Below are 23,914 nucleotides of genomic sequence, written 5' to 3'. Positions count from 1 at the left end.
CAACAGGGCCGCGGCAGAGAACGCCGTCTGACCACCGAATGGAGAAAGTTAGGACGAACTTCAGGCAACCTGGGAGTTTTGACTTGGATCCTGGAGACTCGTCTCCTTGGGTTGAAGTGGTGCAAAAAAAAACAACTACAAGAGTTTTGACCGCCTTTGCGCATCAGCAATGCCATTTAGTCAACCCGGCACAGAGCGGTCTGCGTGCCCAAGTAAAGGATGCCCGTGGTGACTACTTTCCATTTGTCAAATTCATAAAGAATTTTTGCAGCTGTGTAGGCAGAAGATGGTTATTTGGCAAGCGGGAGTCTCCCGTCGAAACTCTACAGTGTTCAGGTCATAGGGACCAAAAATGCACGGGGACCGTAAGGGTGAATGTCTTTACGGGATTCAACACCCAGAAGTGTGCCCCAAGTTCTTAATTGGAAAAGTCTTTGAAAAGAGTCGTTTTTTACGCGTGATCATGCCTGCAACACATATTCTGCTACCCTATGAAAAAAAAAATTGTGCTCCCTAAAGAATAGAAAAGAAAAAAGTTGGCATAAAGCCGGAAAGGGGTGCACGTGGTCGATCACATCGTTAGGCGGTTAAGCAGTTCCAGCCCGACAGATTCAGACTATTTCAATAGTCAGAGCTGTTTTCTGTCTTCTCTCCGCTCCCGGGGCAGACGCCAGAGGGGGAAAAACAAAACTAGGGAATTTAAAGAGTGTTCGGAGGAATTTTCAAGTCAATTGCTTTCCCAGTTTGGGGCAAAGCCAGCAAACAGCCCCTGAGAGTTGACCCACAGCCAGGAGGGTTTCATTCGACTGGTGAATGAGTGTCACTGTTTCCAGCTGTCTGGCATCCTTCTGCGAGTGTTACAGTTTGTAAATCAGAACAGAAGGGCTTCTGTGGAAACCTGGAACATGACAGACAGCGGGACACCTGGGGATTTCCCCGTCCAATCTCTCTGGACAACCTAACTTGAAGCCTTGCCGTTGCTTTGAAGAGTGAATCAGCTACGCACATGCGTGGACCGGACCAGAGGTCTGCAATCCAGGAGCCAGGGAGGGCCTCTCCTGGCAAGAAGACCTTCCCTCGGAGAACCAGCCGTGCTCGCTGGCCGGCAGCCCCGAGGGCACCCCCATTCAGGTAACCGGCTTTCCTTGGGTCCCCAGCAAGGCGGTTCCCACGTGTCCAGGGATGCCTGGCAGCTGTGCTAAAGAACATGCCGCTGCCTGGCACACTGGCTCATCTGGAAACATTTTAGAAGCAATCTCCTTAAAGACGATAAGCAACCATAGCCATGACAGATTGGGACCGGGGGAAATTTCTGAAAGGAATGCAGAATCAAGTCAACTAGAAAACGTTTACGGAGGGGCAAGACGTAATGATGCTAGACGCTAAGAGACTGGCGGGCATGTGGAAGTTGAAGAGATGCTGGATGTTAAAAAGTAAATGGGGGCTGGGAGCAGGGCCCCAGGGCACTGGCAAAGGCCGGCTTCCTGCTCCGAGGTCTGGAGGACAGCCCGGGACCAGGCATTGCAAATCCCTTCACTGGAAGAGAATTGAAGGCTAAATTATGGGTTACATTTCACCAAAGAGCTTTTCTTTCTCTTTTTCTGTCTCTTTCTCTCTTTTTTTTTTTTGTTTGTTGAGATATAATTGACAGATCTCATTGTGTATCTTTGACGTGCAGAAGGTGTGCATTTGATACATTTATAGGTTGCAAAATGGTCACGACAGTAGCATTTTCTGACACCTTCTTTACGTCGAAGAATTACCATTATTTTTTCCTGTGTATGGGGAACAATGAAGATCTAGTCTCTTAGCAACTCTGAAGTTGATAACACAATATTGTTGACTATATGTGCATTCACTCTCCAGAACTTATTCAAGTACTAGTTGCAAATTTGTATCCTTAAAGATAATCTCCCCAATTCCTCCACGCCCCTGGGCACACGGCCAGCCGGAGCCCGTCTGCGTGCTTCCTCAGGGAACAGCTCAGATAGGACAGGGTGAGGCTCACAGGAAGGCTGGATACACCCAGCTCTGAAACCCACCCAAAACGGATGCCAACATCGCATCCAACAACTGGTAAGCAGAGTTTCCTGGTCACCCCGAGGGCCATGCCAGGTCAACAGTCACAGATCCTCAGAAGTCCAAAGCTGGCTTCCCTCACGTCTTTGTGGTTCTGTCAACACACAGACAGGGTGCCAGGCATAGGCATTTTTATCACACAGCGTCATCCAGCCATGCTGACATTCCACCTTCAATGGGTTTCCAGGGAAACAGAACCAGAAAGTTAACCTGAGGTCAAGTTCCTGCAGAAAGCGAAAGGATTTGCACTCGTCTGTAGAAAGCAATTTGCATCACCAGATCATTGTGTAGACCAGTAAACCGACATATCGTTCCCCCTCCTATTATGGTTTTACACGGTTGACAGCATACCACACACCCTCCCTACACTCTTACTGCTTTCACTTAAAATATGTTAGATATAACAAAATGTGGTCCATCCATACAATGGAATTTGATTCCGTCTTGAAAAGGAAGGAGATTCTGGCACATGCTACAACATGCATGAACCTTCAGGACATGAGGTTCGGTGAAATAATCCAGTCACAGAAGGACAAATACTGTGTGGTTTCACTTCTATGAGGTCCCTAGAGGAGTCAAATCCATAGAGACAGAAAGTAGGTGGTGGTGCCAGGGGCTGGGGGAGGCGGATGGGGAGGTAGTGTTTCACGTGGAAAGTTTCCGTTTTGGAAGATGAAAAGAGTTCTGGAGATGGATGGTGGGGATGGGTGTACAACAGTGGGAATGTCCTTAACGTCACTGAACGGTGCCTTTGAAAAAATGGTTATGATGGTCAATGTTTTTATGCATTGTCCAAATTAAAAACAAATATATATATATATCGGAGATCATTTCTTATCAATATTCTTATCACTTCATGAGGCATTTTCTTTCCTTGGCACTCCTGCTTTCTATATCAGGCATCAGAAATCTACAGTCCACGGGCAAACTCCACCTATTCTTATAAATAAAGTTTTACAGGAAGACAGCAACACTCAGTCATTTGTGTGCTGCCTGTGGATGCTTTTCAGCAACAAGAGTGGAAAGAACCATCTTGGTGGAAAAATCCAAAATCTTCATCATTTGGGCCCTTGACGGACCCACGTTCTACGTCCTTAACACCGTGTCCAGCATTTTTAAAGCCTTTTCAATAGGGAAGAACACTCTTTGAAGAGGTTTTAGCAGTTGTGTTAAAGTTTTATCGACAGCCTCAGAGAGAATCAAAGTTTCCCGATTGCATTTATTACATTAGCTCATTGTCTGCTGCCTATGTTATTACGGACCCCTTTATTTCTTGCAGGAAATAAAAAGAGAGAACATGTTACGTCGGGAACCCTGTCGGTAAGATAGGATCACGCAGGGTGATTCATCTTCACTTCGGCCTCTGCATTTCTTCATGTCACCTTCTCAGGATGCACTGATAACAAAGTGGTCTTGCTCAATTCATAACTGATCATGCATCTGGGGGCCCGAGTGTGGAATTCGTGATTAATATAAGTTTTCCATGCTCCCCTATCGGGGGGCGGGGGGGGGTCTCAGGAAGCTTCAAAAAGAATTGCCTTACACTCTTCCCAGGTGGGCATCAAGCCTTGCCGTTGGCTACATGTCTGGTTTTCCAGAGATGCTATATTGCAAATCTTCTTCTTCAGATCACGCCTTTATTTCATGACCCTGGGGAGTGGAACAGTATTGCCCTGCTGTTCACGCACACGCCCAGGGTCGCATCCGTAAGAGTATGAGCTCTTTTTAACTGAGAAGAAAACCCCAAATGCCTAAGAGATGTACTCAAATTCTTGTGAAGTAGGATGATAATATCAAAGACCCCCCAAAATAGTGACGCCACCTTCCCACTTCCAGAAGTAGTGTAAATGAAATGGAAAGTAGCATTCAGATTCAGCTTTCTTTGGTAGCTTGTCTTTCAGGAGCTGGCTGGCTGTGACAGTCGGTGTGCTCCTGGGTTGGAAGCCCTCGGCTTGCAGCGACTTACCCGGCTCCCGTCCCAACATCCTTCTTCTGATGGCGGACGATCTTGGCGTTGGAGACGTCGGTTGCTACGGCAACAACACCATCAGGCAAGGAACAGAGATTGTCCATCGGGTACCCCGACGCATAGACCATGATAATTCACCTAACCCTTGATGTGTGCAATCCGAACTTTAAGAGAATTCTGCATACATTTCTGTCAACATCCCCTAATCCTACCGTCTTCTCACACCAGCACTAACCCCGACTCAAATTCATCTCACGTATGACCAATCGTTTCACTTTTAAATTTGATTTCCATCAGCACGATCCATGATGGACAACATTTTAAAACTCATTGCCGTCGCCTCTAAGCCAGAGACCAAAGCTTACCTCACTCTCCGGCCTTCGTCCATCAAGCCGAGTGCCCACTCACACACGCTCTGCTGTAGACAGACAATTCCACGTCCTCTTCATCCCAACACGTGACACACCCATCAGTCATTGCTGGTCCGTCTGTCTGAGAATGATGTCACCCCATCAGCTGGGTCACATTCGAATTGTCCATGGAGACCCAGCTCAGGTGCCCCCATGAAGCTAGGTGTGAGTTCCACCCTCGTGTACGACCTACAACGCGTTGGTGCCATGAGGTCAAATCTTCCAGCCAAACACTGGGAGTCCCAAGTAAGAAGGCACCCTGGACCCTCAATTCTGGATTTCCCATGATGCCCATCTCAGTACTGGTAGTGCATTGTGCAGAAACTCAGTAGATAATGTTGAACCGAGTTGATGTTTCTCTGACGGTTCAGAAGACATCTGAAGTACTTGCCATTGCCTTTTGGTCATTCCTAAGAACACCTTGACGTATGAAACGATGCCCGGCAGATTTTCTATTAAATAGCATGTACCTACGCTTCTGGGGGAGCCTGCGTGTTTGTTTGCTAAGAGATAAAACTGTTCGTGTCTCCCTCTGCAGGACTCCAAATATCGACCGCCTCGCAAAGGATGGTGTGATGCTCACCCAGCACATCGCTGCGGCGTCCGTGTGCACCCCAAGCAGAGCTGCCTTCCTAACAGGCAGATACCCTGTCCGATCAGGTTTGTCCTTCCTCAGATCTAACCATGGGCCTCGAGAGGACCTTGCTCCCTTTAACTCCTGCAGTACAACTATTAAAGTCTGGCTCCTCCAGCACGGTGGGAAGGAAACTGTTCAATTCCCCCATATTTTTATCATCAGATTAGAATCTGTAGGAGCTATAGAGCCTCACAGATTGTGGGGTGACACAGGCAGGGACTGGCCCGTTTGCTTGTATTCTGTAATGTGAGTAACCACATGAGGCAGAAGTTGGCAGACATTTCCTGTAAAGAGCAAGATCTTAACTACTTTTTGGTTCACGCGATTGTGGGAGCTGGCAAGTCCAGAATCTGTAAGGGCAGGACAGCAGGCTGAAAACTCAGGCAGGATTTCATGTTGCCGTCTTGAGGCGGGATTCCTTCTGTATCTGGAAACCTCAGTTTTTGTTCTTAATACCTTCAACGGATTGGATGAGGCCCACCCACCTGATGGAGGGCCAGCTCCTTTAGTTAAAGCCAATTGATTGGAGACGCTAGCCGCGTCTACAAAAGACCTTCAAAACAACACCTAGACTAGTGGATTTGTGCTTGAGGGACTGGAGACTGCAGCCTGGCCAATCGGACACATCAAACAGACCCTCACAGACCCCCACATATACAGGTCTCTGGCACCCTCTCATGTCTCAGGGATGAAGGAATCTTGGCCAACTTAAGTTGAAACACCTCAACTGTCTTTGTTATGGCCAAGAGCTTTTTGGCTTCTGCTGGTCTTTGCTGAAGCAGATGCATTCTCAAACTTTTGGAAGATCTCAGAAAGCATTCTCCAAGTTGTACATGAGGATCACTGAGAACTGCATTGACTCTTTGAACCAGATGAGTCTTCTCTAGTAAGACCGAGTTGCATTCATCAAAACGGTCTAGGAGGCATCGAGCATCTTCTAAGCCAGTGGGTCTCGACTGTACACTCCAGGTCTTTAGAAAAATATTGAATCTACCTTTTAAAACGCTTGGGTAGAGGTCCTGGGTATATCTGAGGCAGGATGAATGCTACCTGTGGCTCCTAACCTTGTCAGCACAGTAGAATCATCTGGGGGATTCTCAACCAACCATTGAAAATCCCAAGATCTACCACTGGCTCACATCAAGAGTTTGATGAAATCATAAAACCACTTTTAATTCTCCTTCCTTTCTCATTTAATTCTCTCTTTGTTTATAACCCTCACATAACAGGAATAATAAGTCCTCTCACTCACGTCTTCAACTAACTAACCATTTCCTTTGCTGCCAAAAATGCAACTCATGAGGCAACACCACGGGGGGAAGTAAATTTCCAATCTAATTTTGAATAATGGAGATTTTCATCAAATATTCTAAACTAAAAAAACAATAGTGGGGACACAAAAATCGATGCGTGATGGTAACGTTTCTTGAAAATGATTCCCCAAAGGTATGGTTTCCAGTAATGGCTATCGTGTTCTTCAGTGGACCGCAGCATCCGGAGGCCTTCCGACAAATGAGACAACTTTTGCAAAAATATTGAAAGACACAGGTTATGCCACTGGACTGATAGGTATGCACATTTTTAAAAGAATTAAGCACATTACTTTTATATGGAGAGTATATTTAACTAAAATGAGTGAAAATGAAATGGTTGTGATGCAACTGGAATTTTCCATGACAGAAAGCTCCATGCATACATCAATGACGTCACTACCTAGGCTGCTTGGTGCCAAGTTGATGCTCAAGAAATAACAGCTTAATGAAATAGTCAGCATTTTATACAATTTGCTGGTGCACTATGACAAAAAAAATCAGAATTTTTTTTTTCTAATTTTACCAAATCACCAACAATTTCCATAATGCTGTTTTCCCCTATTTTCCGCATAGAAACGTGACTGCAAGGCTTAGGACCGCCCTCTCTGCTTCCATAAATAGCACGCTTATCTTTCGACATGTCGACAAACCATGTCATGTATACAATGAAATAAAATTGAGGACAATAGCGTTTTGAAAGGGGACCAAGTGGTCATTAGCCACATCATGGTATAGTGATAATTTCTAGTAACAGTGCCATTTATGGATCACAGAGAGCAAGACTAGCTGATTCACTGAATCCCAAACCCAACAGACTCACTATCATTTTCTAAGACAGAAGAGTCTATCCTCACGGGATATTCCTTGAGAAATCCTATGAGGTTCTTGGGATGGCACACACCGTTGGGGTGGTGAGAAGACACACAGGGTCTCTTTATCAACACCCCAGTAGTGACAGCAGAAAACTAAGCATCCTCCATTGATTGAACTTGAAAGTTGGGCTCTGGGCAACCTATCCCCCTGTCCATCACGTCCGCCATGCCCCTGACCATCATTATAGCGGTTTAGCAAAGAGAGGGACAATTCCAAAGTCAGGAAATCTTTTACCCACGCTGGTGATATCAGATTACGTTTTCTAGAGCAATCTGACCACTCTGTGCCTTCAATATTGCTCTTCCCCACAGACCGGTGCAAACCCAGCTGTGGCAGACTGAATAACAGTCACCAAAAATATCAGGTCCCAAATGCTGAAACCTGCACATACAACTTTATATGGAGAAAAGGTCTTTGCAGATAGATATGATTAAGTGAAGGATCTTGAGATGGGGAGATTACCCAGGATTACCCAAGTGGGCTTTATATGCAAGGACAAGCGTCCTTTTAAGAAGGAGACAGAGAGATTTGACTTCAAAGAGAACACAGTGTGATCACGGAGGCAGGGATGGGAGGGAGGCGGCCACCAGCCCAGGGACGCCTGGAGCCCTAGAAGCTGGAAGAGGCAGGAAGGACCTTCTCTTTGAGCCTCTGGAGGGAGCACAGCCCTGCCACCCCTTCATCTCAGACTTCTAGTCTCCAGAACTGGGCAAGGATGAACTCCTGTTGTTTTAAGCAACCAAATATAGGGTAATTTCTTACAGCAACACAGGGAATGAAAACACCACGTAATGCTGCCATGCAGGGTCCTTATTCCCCTGAAACAATGAGGCCAGGTTGTGATGCAGATCACAGCAAACACCACCCCCATCCTTCTGCATCCCCACCCCGTCCCAGCACCCAGACGAGTACTTGGAATGTGGCGAGCACACAACACCTACTTACCAAGTGATGATCAGCCAGTTGTCCCACCAGCATACTTTTCCCCTTTCAGGAAAATGGCATCTGGGTCTCAACTGCCAATCCTCCAACGACCACTGCCACCACCCACTCAACCATGGATTTGACCATTTCTACGGAATGCCCTTCTCCATGATGGGAGATTGTGTCCACTGGGAACTATCAGAGAAGCGCGTGGGCCTGGAGAACAAACTCAACTTCTGCTCCCAAATCATGGCCATCGCTGCCCTCACATTCACCACCGGAAAACTCATCCACCTGATGGCAGGCTCCTGGGCACTGGTCATCTGGTCAACCGTCGCCGCCATCTTGCTCTCCGTGAGCTCATATTTCACGGGGGCCCTGATTGTGCACGCCGACTGCTTTCTGATGAGGAATCACACCATCACCGAGCAGCCCATGCACTTTCAAAGAACAACATCTCTTATCCTGAAGGAGATCTCCTCCTTTGTCAAAAGGTGGGTGTCCAAGGGGTCACCCTCATCCTAACCTGCTCTGCTTCATGACGAAAATGCTTCGAAAAAGTCTTCTTCTCTAACGGGTATTAGAATGGTGAAAGACGGAAAGAGGTTTTCGGTAACATGGGGCATGGATGATGTTCTGTTGACCCCAACTGGATGATGTCCATTGGCACAAGGGACAGGTCAGTTGAAAGCTGCTGCTGCTCTCTCCGACTTTGGGGCCAGTCCCATCCCCTAACCACCCCCTGATCACCATGGACCATATTTAACTAACATGACAAACGGAGTCACCTGAACAGCCTTTACAATAAATTCTAAATATTTTCAAAGCTCTCTCATCGGGACTGAGATGTCCTGTTGCTAACTTCAGACTAGATGTCAAGTTGAGTGACAAAGGGACCAAGAGAGACACCAGGAAAAGCTTCAATAAACACAGGCAGTTGCACGCTCCCCATGGGTGACGCCATCGAACCCCCGCTTACCTGGTGCCAATGAGGTTCAATTCAATTGAACTTACCTGGTGGTGAAGAGGTGATCATGTTCCAGAACGTTCCTAGAGAGTTCTTGATGGCATCGCCTAGTATGGGTCAGGGATGAAGCCGATCATTAGCTTTCAAATTAAAAAGTTCAAAAGGTGATCCCGATGTGCCCTAATTAAATCTACGAGCTTCACCTTTGCTTGTCTACTTAGATTAGACCATAAATATCAGGTAGAAAGAGGAGGAAGCTGAGGCATTGCCTAGATAGAGGATAATCAAACTGAAATTAATAACCTACTATGTGTCATTTTTAAAGTGTGTTTTCTCCATAACTATTCATGCCTTGAAAGCAATTATAAAGAAAAACCCAACGTGCAATATCACTTATTCTGTAAGCTAAGGCTTGAGGCAGGAAAACGTACTGAAATAATTGAACGAAATAACGTCAAATCAGACAGTTGCCTGGGGTTCTCTGTTACTTTCTGTTGTCAGAAGTACACAGAGTTAGAAAATGATAATATTCAGGAGAAAAGAAACATAAAATCCGTGTGGATTTTTCAGTAGACTTTGGAAGTCAAAAGCCATCACAGAACGGGAGTTCTCCATATTGGCTCTTGGAGGACAGAGCAGCAAAGACATCTGAGTAAGGACTTGACCGTCTAGAACCGTATCCTGGCTCTAAGACCTCAATCTCTGTCTTACCAAAAAACAAAAAATAAAATAAACCCACTCTGGTTGCTTTGTATGTATTTTTAGAAACAAGCAAGGACCGTTCCTCCTCTTTGTCTCTTTTCTGCAAGTCCACACCCCTCTTATCACCACCGAGAAGTTCGCTGGGAGGAGTCTCCATGGGCCGTACGGCGACAACACAGAGGAGATGGACTGGATGGTGGGTAAGTGCCTTTTCCGGGTGAAAACGTGAGGGTCCCTCCTTCAGAAACAGCGGGAGGAGAGGAGATAAAGAAGAAGAAGCTAAGACAACGAAGGCTGAAGATAGAACAGGCAGTGTAAGAACTGCCGTCTCCTTGAACGTTAAGGGTCTGAAGTACGATCACATACGTCTTCATTCTGTTTGGTTGCTCTTCATGACGTGGTTTTAGGTGGGTTGGTTTTTCTGTTTTCCCCAGGACACTATAAAAGCCCTGTGGGGTGGGACGGTCTGATCTTCTCCTCCCACTGCCTCCCCGTGGGCTTCCAACAGCACCTGCCACGACAGAAAGTGAAATAATCTCGAGGGAGGCACTGCTTCGGCAAACACATGGATGCGGATGTAGTCAATTCCATGCTTCTCAGACAAGGGCTGGGGTACCCTTGGGTTTATGTGGTGGTGGGCCAAGAGGAGCTGCAGAATAACTGTAATCAGAGATTTTAGGGAGAAATGGACTTTTAAAAAAATCTTGTAAAAACGTCATTGTGGGAGGCCGGCCCCGTGGCTGAGTGGTTAAGTTCTTGCACCCTGCTTCGGCGGCCGGGGGTGTCGCTGGTTCGAATCCTGGGCGCAGACTTGGCACCGCTCATCAGGCCATGCTGAGGCGGCCACCTGCATAGCACAACCAGAAGGACGTACAACTAGAATATACAAGTATGCACTGGGGGGCTTTGCAGAGAAGAAGAAGAAGGGGAAAAAAAAAAGAAGATTGGCGAGACAGATGTTAGCTCAGGTGCCAATCTTTAAAAAAAAAAGAAAGAAAAAAGTCATCTTGGAATAAAGTACATGATTTCAATGAACTCCTGGGAAAAATGAGGGAAGTTGGAAGACGTGTGCAATAATTCATTTCACGTCCCTTTTGCAGAGAGGCGTCACCTCGTTCCCTTCAGGACAAATTCACTCACCTTTGTCACTAGGGGTCCTTAGTTGGGGAAGATTAAGAATCGCTGGAAAATAGAGGCTATTTTACGTGATGTCAAATGTTGAATGTTTAAAATTGAATTTGCAATGTCACAATTTGGGGAAAAATTAAACTAATAAATGTGCCGAGGTATGTAATTGAACACATTGAATTCTAAAGACTTAAACTATGGTACAGAGTTAAGAACCCCGTAAGTTCATCAAGATAAGGAACTTATCATAAGATACCTCTAAAGAATCTTTTAAATGTCTTCACTTTCTCTCTGTCCTAATTTAGAGCTCAATCTAAATTTTTAATAATTACTTTAAAAATTGATAATTTTTGAAGTAAAAAATCATTCTAATAATGTAGATAGGTGGACCACAGGGGGTTTTTAGGACAAGGAAACCATTCTGTGTGATATTGTAATGGTAGATACATGATACTATGCATTTATCAAAACCCATAGAATGGACAACACATTAGCGAAAATTTTTAAAAAATTTGTACCTTTTGCCCACCTTCACCCAATCGCCCCGTCCCCTGCCTCTGGCACCCGCCACTCTTCTCTGTTTCTATGAGTTGGTTTTTTTAGATTCCACATATAAGTGAGATCCTACAGTGTTTCTCTATCTGACTTATTTCACTTATATAGTGCCCTCAAGGTCAATCCATGTTGTTGCAAATGGCAGAATTTCCTTCTTTTTTATGGCTGAATAATATTCCACTATAGATACATTTTATATATATTATACACATATATGTATCTTTATCCTTTTTTTTTTTTCAAAGATTGGCACCTGAGCTAACATCTGTTGCCAATCTTTTTTTTTTTCTTCTTCTCCCCAAAGCCCCCCAGTACATAGTTGTATATTCTAGTTGTAGGTGCTTTTGGCTCTGCTATGCGGGACGCCACCTCAGTGTGGCCTGATGAGTGATGCTAAGCTCCGCACTCAGGATCCAAACCAACAAAACCCTGGGCCACCAAGGCAGAGCGCTCGAACTTAACCACTCGGCCATGGGCCGGCCCCCTTCTTTATCCATTCATCCATTGATGGACGTGATGGTCGTTTCCATATCTTGACCACTGTAAATCCACTAGTCCCCCCTTTTGTTCAGTTTTACTTTCCATGCTTTCAGTTACCTGCGGTCAACCACGGTCCAAAAATATTAAAAGGAAAATTCCAGAGAAATAATGCATATGTTTTAAGTTGCATGCCATTCTGAGTAGCAAGATGAAATCTTGAGCCCTCCTACTCTGTCCCACCCAGGATGTGAATCTTCCCTTTGTGCAGGGATCCGTGCTGTAGACGCCACCCGCCCGTAAATCATTTAGTAGCTGTTCCAGTTATCAGACCAACTGTCACAGTATCACAGCGCTTGTGTTCAGTCACCCTTATTTTGCTTAATAATGGTCCCAACGAACGAGAGTCGCGATGCTGGCATTTAGGATACGCCAAAGAGAAGCCATAAAGTGCTTCCTTTAAATGAAAAAGTGAAAGTTCTTGACTTAACGAGGAAAGAAAAAAAATCATATGCTGAGGTTGCTAAGATTTACGGTGATTTTTGTTACAGTATATTATTATAATTGTTCTGTTTTATTGTTAGTTATTGTTAATCTCTTTCGGTGCCTAATTTATAAGTTAAATTTTATCATAGGTCTGTAGGTAGAGGAAAAAATGTAGTATATGTAGGGTTCGGTACGATCTATGATTTCTGGCATCCACTAGGGGTCTTGGAACATACGCCCCTCAGATAAGAGGGGACCAGTGTAGTGATGCAGTGAACATGGGGGAGCAGACATCTTTCGTGTGACTATAAGAAACACAGAGCCACCTCTGACCATTCTTCATCAACGTCCACACATGTCCAACGGCGTTTCAGCCTTCTTCCCAGACCCCCTTGATCCCTGTCCATTTTTCTTTGTAATCTCCCTTGGCCTCACTTTTTAGTTTTTGTCCTTTTGTCCTCTGTAGCAAATACCCTGTAGCTGGCCTAAATCTTTTTGCAAACAGAATGGGCATACATAAAAACATACATCAATCTGAGATCAAGGATGCTCCGATTAGCCAAAATATATTACTTCTCGCTTCCATTACTATGCTTTGAAACTAAAGACTCATTCTCATGGAGAGTTCCAAAATGCAGAAGCACACCCCGAATAATTTGGTTATTCAGATAGTCGTCTGTTTTTTGACTGACTCAAACACATCTATTCTCTCCAGGGCAGATACTTGATACTTTGGACGTGGAAGGTTTGACCAACAACACCCTCGTTTATTTTACATCGGATCACGGGGGATCCTTAGAGGCTCAACTCGGAAACAACCAATATGGCGGCTGGAATGGGATCTATAAAGGTAACAATGAGAGATTCCCAGCTCCTTGTCTATGGTCTTCCCCTCTTCGCTACAATTCCCAACCCTTCCAGTGGAGCGGGGCCACCCACCTCAAGAGAAGCATATACTGTTAACCAAAGACTTTGCTTTTCTATTCAGGGCAGAAATTACAATTTGTCACGCTCAGATTGGAATTTTTTTGCACAATTCCGTGTTCACAGGACTGTGCAACCATCCCCACTACTTAATTGCGGGACATTTTCATCACCTCCAAAAGGAACTCGGTACCCAGCTGCAATCATTCTTTGTTTTCCCCTGTGCCCAGCCCCCAGCAACCGCTAACTTATTTCTTCCTCTATATATTTCCCCACTGTAAACATTTCATGTAAAGGGAACTTGGCTGCATGTGGTCCTTTTCAACTGCCTTCTTTCATTCAGCATGATGTTTTCAAGGTTCATGAATGTCGTAGCGTGTGTCAGTATTTCAATCCTTTTTATGGCTGAATAATATTCCACTGTATGGATGGGCCACATTGTGTTTATCCAGGCATCTGCTGACGGACTCAGGTTTGAATTTTATATTCAGGCAAGGCATTCAAGGACGGTGAGCACCCCTGGAGGCCACAATATATTCAAACTAGGATTCTATTGATCGTGGACACGATCTTATTTGATGTATCACAGAGATTGTACAACATGCTGCCAAAAATAATGTGGTTCAACACTTTCTTTTTCATTTAGAAAGCTTAATCTTTTTCATAATAGTGAAAGAATTTGTTTAGACCAACATTGGCACATATGCTTAACATGCATTGGTCAATTACATACATAAAAAGGAACATTATATACAGTTATATGTTGCTGAATGATGGGGCTATGTTCTGAGAAAGGCATCGTTAGGTGATTTTGTCATTGTGCAAACATCATGGAGTGTACTTACACAAACCTTGACGGTACAGCCTACTGCAGGCTATATGGTACTTATTTGAATGGGACCACGGTTGTCTACACGGTCCATCATTGACTGAAACGTGATGTTTGTGATGGGGTGCATGACTCTCTCTATACGCAAGTTAAATATTTTAATGCCTTCCTACAACTTCACCTTGGGAGTCCGACTCCACTGAAACCCTTTTCATGTCACTGTCATCTATGTCCATATTTCCTCTACCCAGCATCCTCCACTGTGCCAAACAGCGTGTCAGCAACACAGCCCCTTTTACAACCAGCTACTCTACCAGCCCACAAAGACATTTCTTCCCCTCCTCTGACTCCACGGTCTGCGAGTTTTAGTGCATACACACAGGGAATGGCAGCTAGCTGTTCATGGTCACCCAGCCTGCAGCTATTGTCAAAATACGTGCACCTAGGAATCTGGGAAAGATGGCGTATGCATCCTGAAAAAAGGTCTGGTCAAGGATTTGGAACTTACCAAGCAAAGTCACAAAAACGGGAAGAATTGAAATGATCATTGTGGTAGAAAAAACAACGGTCCCCAAAGATGTTCACATCCTAATCCCCATGTGGCAGACAGAATAATATCCCCCAAGGACGTCCACATCCTAATCCCCGTGGGCTGGACAGAATAATGTCCCCAAAGACGTCCACGTCCTCATCCCCGTGGGGTAGACAGAATAACATCCCCAAAGACGTCCAAGTCCTGACCCCTGGAACCTGCAAAAACTTTATATGACAGTAAGGACTTCACAGATGTGATTAAGAATCCTGAGATAGGAGACGATCCCAGATTATCCAGGTGGGCCCAATGTAATCACAAGGGTCCTCAGAAGACGGAGCCAGGAGGGTCTGAGTCAGAGAGAGCGAGAGCGAGAGGGAAGGAAAGAGGGAGAGAGACATTGGGAGATGCTACACTGATGTGCTTGAAGATGGAAGAAGGGGCCACAAACCCGGGAGCGTGGTGACCTCCACAAGTTGGAAAAACCAATGAAACAGTTTCTCCCCTGGGACCTCCAGAAGGAACTGGCAAGGTGAGGCTGGCATTAGGGCCATCAGAAGATTGACTGTGGGTGAAAACCATCCAAGGGAAACATATATGAATATGACTGCATTCGTTTTCTGTACAAAATACTGTAACAAAATACCAAAGACGGCATAAACAACAGAAATCTATGCTCTCAGAGTTCCGGAGGCCAAACGGCTGACAGCAAGATGTCAGCAGAGCCATGCTCTTTCGGAAGCTTCCAGGGGAAGACTCCTCCTTGCCCCCTCCAGCTTCTGGGGGCGGCCGGCAATCCGTGGTGTTCCTCGACCTGTAGATGCATCCTTCAACCTCTTCCACCATTGTCACACGGCCATCTTCTCCTTGTGTCTCTTCTCCTCTTCTTATAGGGACATTCGCGATTAAGCACCCACCCTGATCCAGTAGGAACTCATCTTAACTAATCACCTCTGCAAAGACCCTATGCACAAATAAGGTCACATTCTGAGTTCCTGGAGGGTACACCACCAACCTATCATTTAGGGGTTGGGGGGGGGACACCATGAAACCCAAACCGGTGACAAAGACGAGAAAAACATCCAAGCCGTAAAGATGTAGAAACCAGAGAAATGCGATGGGCTTCCAAGGAAGGCATTCGCAGCGGCATGGGCAAGAAGAACGAGTGAAGAGTGAAGGGAGACGGGGAAGGATGACAAATAAGCACAAAGATGATACGAAACAGAACAGGTCCCGAGACAATCACATGGATCCCACGTGACATAATGCTCTGGAAAACCACCAACAGCAGGGAGAAAATATGAGCAAGATAAAATGCTTTCAGGGATGCAACTTAGGACTCCCAAAGAATTAGTCTCATAATTAAGAAGTCTGAGAGAGGGTCTGGCTCGGTGGCACAGCAGTTGAGTTTGCATATTCTGCTTGCGTGGCCCACAGTGTGCTGGTTTGGATCCTGGGTGCCTACCTAGCACTGCTCATCAAGCCGTGCTGTTGGGGGCGGGGGTGGGGGTCCCATATAGCAGAACTAGAAGGACCTACAACTAGAATGTACAACTATGTACTGGGGCCTTGGGAAGAAAAAAAAAAAGGAAGATTGGCAACAGATGTTAGCTCAGGGCCAATTTTCCTCACCAAAAAAAAAAAAAAAAAAAAAAGTTGTTTGAGGGAAATTGCAATGTCCCCGTGTCACTCAGCAACATGGAAGACCAACACCCAGGTTAGTAAAGAATATAAAAATCTAACCTCTCTTGGGGAGGAATTTAATGTTGTCAGGTAATTAAGAGAAAGAGAAGGACAGAAAGAGAGAGAGTTTTAAAAGAAGCAAAATGCTTAAGTCACCCAGGGTAAGCAACTACTTCTGATTTTTAATCAGATTCTTTCTGTTCATGTTTAAACACAGGTGGCAAAGGCATGGGAGGCTGGGAAGGTGGGATCCGAGTTCCAGGAATATTCCGGTGGCCCGGGGTGCTGCCGGCCGGCCGGGTGATCCACGAGCCCACCAGCCTGATGGATGTTTTCCCCACTGTGGTCCAGCTGGCGGGCGGCCAGGTGCCCCAGGACAGGTAAGGAGCAGCCCAAGAAAGCAATTCAATGTTGCAAAGAGACAGCACGTCTGTGAAACATCACCGTCTCTTTTGCATTGTGTGAGCCATCCCTGAAATGAGCATCTGGAAAAATGCTTCAGTCCCCGAGTACTATCTACTGGGATCAAATGTCTGCTTCATGTGTGCTCAAAATGTCCATTTCCCTTCTCCTAACGCTCACGTGGAGCCCACTTTGTTGTAAGGGTGATTGTCATTGAAAAAATCCAACCATTCATCACAAGAAACTACTTTTGATCCAGTGTGGTACAGACTTTTTATATGATTCCACTTATGCTTGTCTTAAAAACTTCTGAAAATTTGGGGGCAAACAGAAAGAAGATAAAACTATTTCATAATCTTAGTCTAGAGATGAATACATAACTAAATGGTATGACGCACAGAAATATACATTTAGAGATGTTACATATTCATATATATTTTATATATATTCTTTTTTTTTTTTTTTTTTGGTGAGGAAGATTGTCCCTGAGCTAACATCTGTTGCCAATCTTCCTGGGTTTTTTTTGGTGAGGAAGATTGTCCCTGAGCTAACATCTGTTGCCAATCTTCCTCTTTCTGCCTGAAGAAGAGTGGCCCTGAGCTAACATCTATGCCCATCCTCCTCTATTTTGTATGTGGGATGCCACCATGGCATGGCTTGATGAGCGGTGTGTAGGTCTACACCCCGGATCCAAACTTGTGAACCCCCGGCCACCGAAACGGAGCACGTGAACTTAACTACTATGCCACTGGGCCAGCCCCAATATATATTCTTTATATATTACTATATATAACATACATTATTTTATATACTTATTTATATGTATTTAGAAATCTTTGCACACAGACAAAAAATTTAATGGCGCCATGGTATTTTCTTTCAACCACCCTCTTATAGATGGACATTAGCCTTGCTTTCAAAAAAAAAAAAAAAAATACTGTTTTGTCATTTTACTGCCTGACATGATTAGCTCCTTAGTAAAAATCTTGGAAAGTGAATTCCTGGATCAAAGAGTACGGCCACTTATAGGTAAATCTCTTGATACATTTTGTCAGATTGTTTCTAGGAATTGCTACCAGCCATGTGACATGTGAGAGTGTCTCTTTTAAAAACAACAGAACAAAAATCAATTTGAATAGTGGATATGTAATTTATTTATTACATATATAAAGTACACGTGGGTGTTATCATTTCCATGCCTTCATCACTGGAGAGATTGAATATTTCATACCTTTACTTCCCATTCTCCTTTTTCTTTTCTGACATTGAATATCTTGCCTCTGGTTGATTTTTTTTTTTTTTCCTAATTGGCTGCTAGCCTTTTTATTAATTTATAACATTTGTTTTAAAAATAAAAAACTTTGTCATGTATATTGCAAATGTGTTTCACTAGAATCTAAAATTCAACCATATATTGTTGGTTGGTTTCATTGATATGTATGTGTATATACACATAAACATACGCACTTTTGTGTACGTGTGTATGAATATGCATATCTGGAGGGGAAATTATATATATATGGATATACGTACACACACATATATATCCATTTATTATAAATATTTATTTTAATGTTATTTTACATATGTTATTTATTTTATTAGAATGTATAATAAAACAATGTGTACATATTATTATATATATTTATGTGTATGTATATTATAAATATATAATACTTAATTTTAATAATATGATATATAATAATAATATATATACTTTTATTTCATTTTTTTCATGGAAATTCTGGCCAAGTCAATCTACTTGGGGTTCTGAATTCTCTACCTTGACCAAAAACATTAATCCACTTAGAGAAAAAGACTCCTGTTTTATGGTTCTTCTCAAGGTCACAGCATCTGTAAAAATCCGTCGTCGGTATTCATGATTAAATTTTGAGACACAAAGTCCTGAAAAGTTTTCAAAATAATTTAAGGGAAATCAGAGTCATTGCAGTTTTCCACAAAGGCATTTCCTTACCTTCAGCTGCACAGGATGTTAATGATGGAGCCCAGCAGACGCACATATTCATTATCACCGGTTTAGCGCACAGCGAATAGTGGACGAGTAACAAAGAAACCCAGATCCGTCTGCCATCCCGGAGCAATTAACCACATAATGGGGAAATAAAATGCGCAGGACCATCACGCACATCAGAACTGGGGGACCGAGCCTTTCCGTAGTTTATTTTTGCATCCATAATAAGGTTGGGGGGGTGGGGACAATAATTTCAGCCCAGCAAGCTGGTCCTCTGTGATCTCGCAGCCAAAGGTGATGTTTGCAGGGGAAAGACGTGGCTGCCCGCCCCAGTGCTTCCCCAAGCTAATGTTAAGTGCTCGTGCATCCCTGCCAGAAGTCCTTGCTCTGTCACTGGGGTGCTGTGTCCTGCCTGCAGGGTGATTGACGGCCGGGACCTGCTGCCCTTGCTGCGGGGGACAGCGCGGCACTCCGACCACGAGTTCCTGCTGCATTACTGTGGGAAGTTTCTGCACGCAGCCCGGTGGCATCAACGGGACAGTGAGTAGGCTGGGCGACGGAGTCACCTCTCCGCCTCGGTTCTCATTCTTCTGCTTCGTTACGCGTTCCATCTTCACGCCAACTCTTCGATTTCCTTCTTGGCGGTGTTTTTCCCTCCCGTCAGCAACATCCTTCTAGCTGTCAATCATCTCATCGCTATGAAATGGGAGTTGTTAGCTGTGGTTTAAACATCCTGTATGGGATTTTCTGACTTTCCTGCCTCCCACTATGACATGTGAATTGCAACTGTTTCCATCACACACATCCTGACACACGCATCCTAGCACAGTCTGTCTTTACCTTTCAAATCTGTTCTCTTAATCTGGATTGTTTTCTGCATCTTTTTTTTTTTTTTTTTGAGGAAGATTAGCCCTGAGCTAAGATCTGCTGCCAATCCTCCTCTTTTTTTTGCTGAGGAAGACTGGCCCTGAGCTAACATTGGTGCCCATCTTCCTCTACTTTATATGTGGGACGCCTGCCACAGCATGGCGTGACAAGTGATGCATAGGTCCACACCCAGGATCCAAACCGGTGAACCCCTGGGCCGCCGAAGCCGGAACGGTCTGAACTTAACCTCTGCGCCACCAGGCTGGCCGCTGTTTTCCACATGTCTTAACCACCTTAATTTAATGACACAATTTCCTCCTTGTGGTAAGAATGACAACTTTGTAACATAAGCAGCAATGTGCTTGCTGAATAATTTTTGTGTTTCCAAATTTTCTGGGCTGTTCTGGACCAACCTTCCTTGCAAAAAAAACAAAAAATTATTTACAAGTATTTTTTTTTTTAAATCCCACAAGAATAGGAATTCCATTGCCTTCAATGGTTAAATTAACCTGGGGGGTGGCGGAATTGGTATTTTGACAATATCGAATTTTCCCAAATTGAAACATATTATGTGTCTCCACCGTAAATGTATCCACTTCACCAAGCCCTCGGTTGCCTTGCCGCGTAATTTCATTGTATTTTAATTGTATTTGTGTTTAATTTGTATTTCATTGTATTTTATTGGCCTCTGCGTTTATGGCTCCAAGCTCCATCTTCACCTAACTGGAGTTGCCAGAGGTCTTCCGTTTTTAAGAATCATCTTTAAAACTCCAGCTCTTGGATTTCCTGAGAAACTGTGTTTTTCACTTTTATCAGCGATGACCTTCTGCTTCCCCCTTTGTCTTCTGATAGGAGAGGTTCACCTGTTTGAACGTGTTCTCTTATCCTCATTTTTAATTCCCTCTCTATCACTCCGCTTTGCCTCAGTATCTCCTGTTCTCTGAATTTGCTTTACAGACGCGGTTTTCTTGGTTCTTTCCTTCTTCCAGTGTTTGGGGAGGCCTAGCTCCCGCTTGCCATTCGACTCACTTTGATTTCTTCCTTCTTCAAAAGCATCCCCTCCACATCTCCCATCATCCGAATCAAGAATGAAAGAACAACGCATAGAATCCCCTTTATTTGAGGAAGTCACCAGATGTGATTTTTTTTTTTTTACGGTCTCCCGCCCTTTCCCCTCCATCCTTTTTAGTATTATTCTTCTCTGGGATGATTTATATGGCTACCTTTTTGGGCTTTTAAAATTGCATATTGTAAGTTTCCCCACTTCTTTTTAAAAACTTTCATAGCCCAATCTACAACCATTTCTGCTTAGCGGCACAGAGAATGGGGTTCACCCTCAGTGGCCACCCCACTGCTCACCTCTCATCTCTTGGTCATTGGGCAAATATTTCCGTTTTCTTTCAAGGTAAGTAGATGGGGAGTGTATTCCTACCATCCACCCCTCTTGAACTTGTCTTCCCGGGTCCACTCTTCACCCCACATCCATTGTCCACTGAGCATCCTGCAGAAAGCCTTCCTGAGACCGCCCACTGCCCACCCATCAGAACCAGCCCAAATTCCTCCTTGTGACACGAGCTAGCCCCTCCCCATCTCTGAGATGTCGGCTCTGCCTATGGGAGCCCTCAATCTCCAAGCTCCAGCTGAACTGTGCTCCATCATTCTAGGACGGGCTAAGCTAGTTCCTACCTCAGGACCTTTGCACGAGCTGTTCCCGCCACCCAGGACACTCTTAAGACCACTGAGTCTCCATACGGCTAGCTCATTCTTGACGTTCATGACCTGAGTTCAACGGGGGCCTCCTTCCCAAAGCGACAAGAAGCTGCAGGGCACAGCAGCTCCTGGCACATATCGGGACATGCCGGGTCTCACCTTCTGTCCTTTCAAAGTCGCTTGCAGAGGCTGAGCTAGCTCTGGTGCCAGCTGCCTTCAAGTGGGAGTCCTCCCAGACTCTGGAGGTTGTTCCAGCGAAACTACCTACCAAACCAGTCATTCCCTCTTTTTTTGTAAACAGCACTGTGGAGCTATAATTCAGTCTCATCATCAGCTCGGGCGCTATTACAAAATGCCACAGACCAGATGCTTTATCAACAACAGTTATTTCTTACCGTTCTGGAGGCTGGAAGTTCAAGATCGAGATGCAACCTAGTGGGGTTCTGGGCTCTTTTAGTGGGGTGAGGGCTCTCTTCCGGGATGCACACGGCCACCTGCTCACTGGGTCCTCACGTGGCTGGAGTACAGAGAGGGAGCAAGCTCTTTTGTGACTCTCCAAGATCATGAATCCCATCAGGGGGGCCCACCTTCACGACCTTACCTAACCCTGATGACCTCCCAAAGGCCCCACCTCCTAACATCATCCCATTATAGGGTAGCATTTCAACGCATGAATTTGGGAGGGGGACACACACATTCAGTCCACAACATTCTCGTACCATAAAATTCACCATTTTCAACTGCACCATTCAGTGGCCTTTAGCAGATTCACAATGTGGTGTAACCACCACCTCTGTCCACTTCCGGAAAATTTACATGGCCCCCAAGAAGACCCCATACCCAATCGCCATCACTCCCCATTCCTCCCGCCCCCAGCTCCTGGCAACCACTCACCCACTGTTTGTCCATGGATTTACCTGTTCTGGACATTTTCTATGAATGTAATCACACACTACATGGCTTTTTGTGTCTGGCTTCTCTCACTGAGCATCATGTGGTCAAGGTCCCTCCACCTTGTAGGCTGTGTCAGCACTTCATCCCTTTTCATGGCCGAGTAATATTCCATTGCATGGAGGGACCACACTCTGTTTCTCCATCCACCTGCTGACAGATAGCTGAGCTGTTCCCACCTCCTGGCGACTGTGAATCATGCCGCTCTGCAGCAACGTGTCTTATTTCTCCACGTCAACCCTCTGTGATTCTTGTCCTTGCCGCAGGAGGAGCAGTATGGAAAGTCCACTACGTGACCCCGGTGTTCCATCCAGACGGAGCTGGCGCCTGCTACGGGAAAGCGGTCTGCCCGTGCTCAGGGCACGGAGTATCCCGGCACGATCCACCTTTGCTCTTCGACCTCTCAAGAGACCCTTCCGAGGCCCACGCCCTCACGCCGGACACGGAGCCCTCATTCTATCAGGTGATGCAGAGAGTCGGGAAGGCCGTGGAGGAGCACCGCCGGACGCTCGGCCCCGTTCCACTGCAGCTGGACACGCTGGACAACGTCTGGAGGCCGTGGCTGCAGCCCTGCTGTGGCCCATTCCCCCTCTGCTGGTGTGATCAGGAAGGTGACGGAAGGTGAACGCCTGCCCGGGACATCTGGGTCCCCGAGTCCTGCAGTTATGCCCTGGGGTTGAAAATAAAACTCTGCTGTAAAGTTACGTCATCAGCTTGTGTGGGGCTGAACAGTTTCACCAATTCGAAGAGGAACAGGGAAGACGCACAGGGGTCTCCGGTCTAGGGAGACAGAGGCTCTCTGTCCCCATAAAGAGCTCAAGTCCCCAGACAAGGTGTTTCCATGTCATATGGATTTGCAGACCAACAGCAGGTGGGCACAGAGGTAGCAGCTGTCCCCCGCTACGGTGTGGCCGGGGCCAAATTAAAGAGCGTAGGTGTATCATTTTCAACATCGATGAAGACATTTCAAATTAGAACTGTCGACGCAAATAAATCCAAAATCAATTATAAATCCAAATTGGGGTGAGTCTATTATGAGCCAGGTTTGAGGACTATAGCCCTGAGGCTTTCCTTCCCCAAAAAAGGAAGGGCACCCAAGAAGTGGGGTGTCCTCAGACAGAGTGAGTATATGCCATCTTGGAACAAAGAGCATCTACCACGTGACAGGAATGTCCCTTTTACTCCTGTCAAGAGACACTTAGCCGGTACAGCAGGTCAGGGGTCAGCAGGTCAGGGGTCACAAGGTGAGCACAGCAGGTCAGTAACTAACCCTCAGTTCCCAGGAGGAGATGCTCATCTTTAAAGAAATGCAGATACGGGGGATACTACATGCCTATCTGTAAGGGCATCACTCTTGTCTTGGGGACACGGTAAATATTTAAAGCACACGGACCATGCATGGTCAACAGGCCACATCAGACCCTTTTGGAAAAACAGGGTCAGGCCGAATTAACCCCATACCAAACGGCTTCCTCAAATACTCCCATATATCCTATTGCTTTTCACTTATTAGAACTATTTCTA

At 45.3% G+C, this 23,914-nt stretch overlaps 2 protein-coding genes across 6 annotated transcripts in view; one reads left to right on the top strand and one right to left on the bottom strand.

Annotated features, from left to right (window-relative positions):
- The window catches only part of ARSH (arylsulfatase family member H), a 62,318-nt gene extending 39,661 nt beyond the window's left edge, over positions 1 to 22,657 (bottom strand). For 2 of the 5 annotated variants that reach the window (XM_070603597.1, XM_070603592.1), the window contains exons 1-3: positions 22,357 to 22,657; positions 21,835 to 21,956; positions 9,220 to 9,279 (exon numbers count right to left, since the gene is read on the bottom strand). The gene's annotated coding sequence lies outside the window, so the exon portion shown is untranslated. Of the gene's footprint in view, positions 1 to 9,219; positions 9,280 to 10,240; positions 10,342 to 21,834; positions 21,957 to 22,356 lie in introns of those variants that run through there. The other 3 variants (XM_070603593.1, XM_070603594.1, XM_070603598.1) reach the window with 3 other exon arrangements.
- On the top strand, positions 608 to 23,094 carry LOC103543546 (arylsulfatase L-like). The gene is made up of 11 exons (XM_070603591.1): positions 608 to 1,131; positions 3,359 to 3,399; positions 3,969 to 4,130; positions 4,997 to 5,118; positions 6,542 to 6,664; positions 8,276 to 8,699; positions 9,938 to 10,074; positions 13,236 to 13,370; positions 16,706 to 16,868; positions 19,281 to 19,402; positions 22,657 to 23,094. Exons 2-11 carry the CDS (start codon positions 3,377 to 3,379, stop codon positions 23,013 to 23,015), a joined length of 1,770 nt encoding a protein of 589 aa, XP_070459692.1. The 5' UTR covers positions 608 to 1,131; positions 3,359 to 3,376; the 3' UTR covers positions 23,016 to 23,094.
- Positions 23,095 to 23,914: the final 820 nt, after the last annotated feature.

The sequence above is a fragment of the Equus przewalskii genome, chromosome X (genome assembly GCF_037783145.1).
Source record: "Equus przewalskii isolate Varuska chromosome X, EquPr2, whole genome shotgun sequence".
NCBI classification, from domain to species: Eukaryota; Metazoa; Chordata; class Mammalia; order Perissodactyla; family Equidae; genus Equus; species Equus przewalskii.
This window is presented reverse-complemented; position numbering and strand designations above follow the sequence as displayed.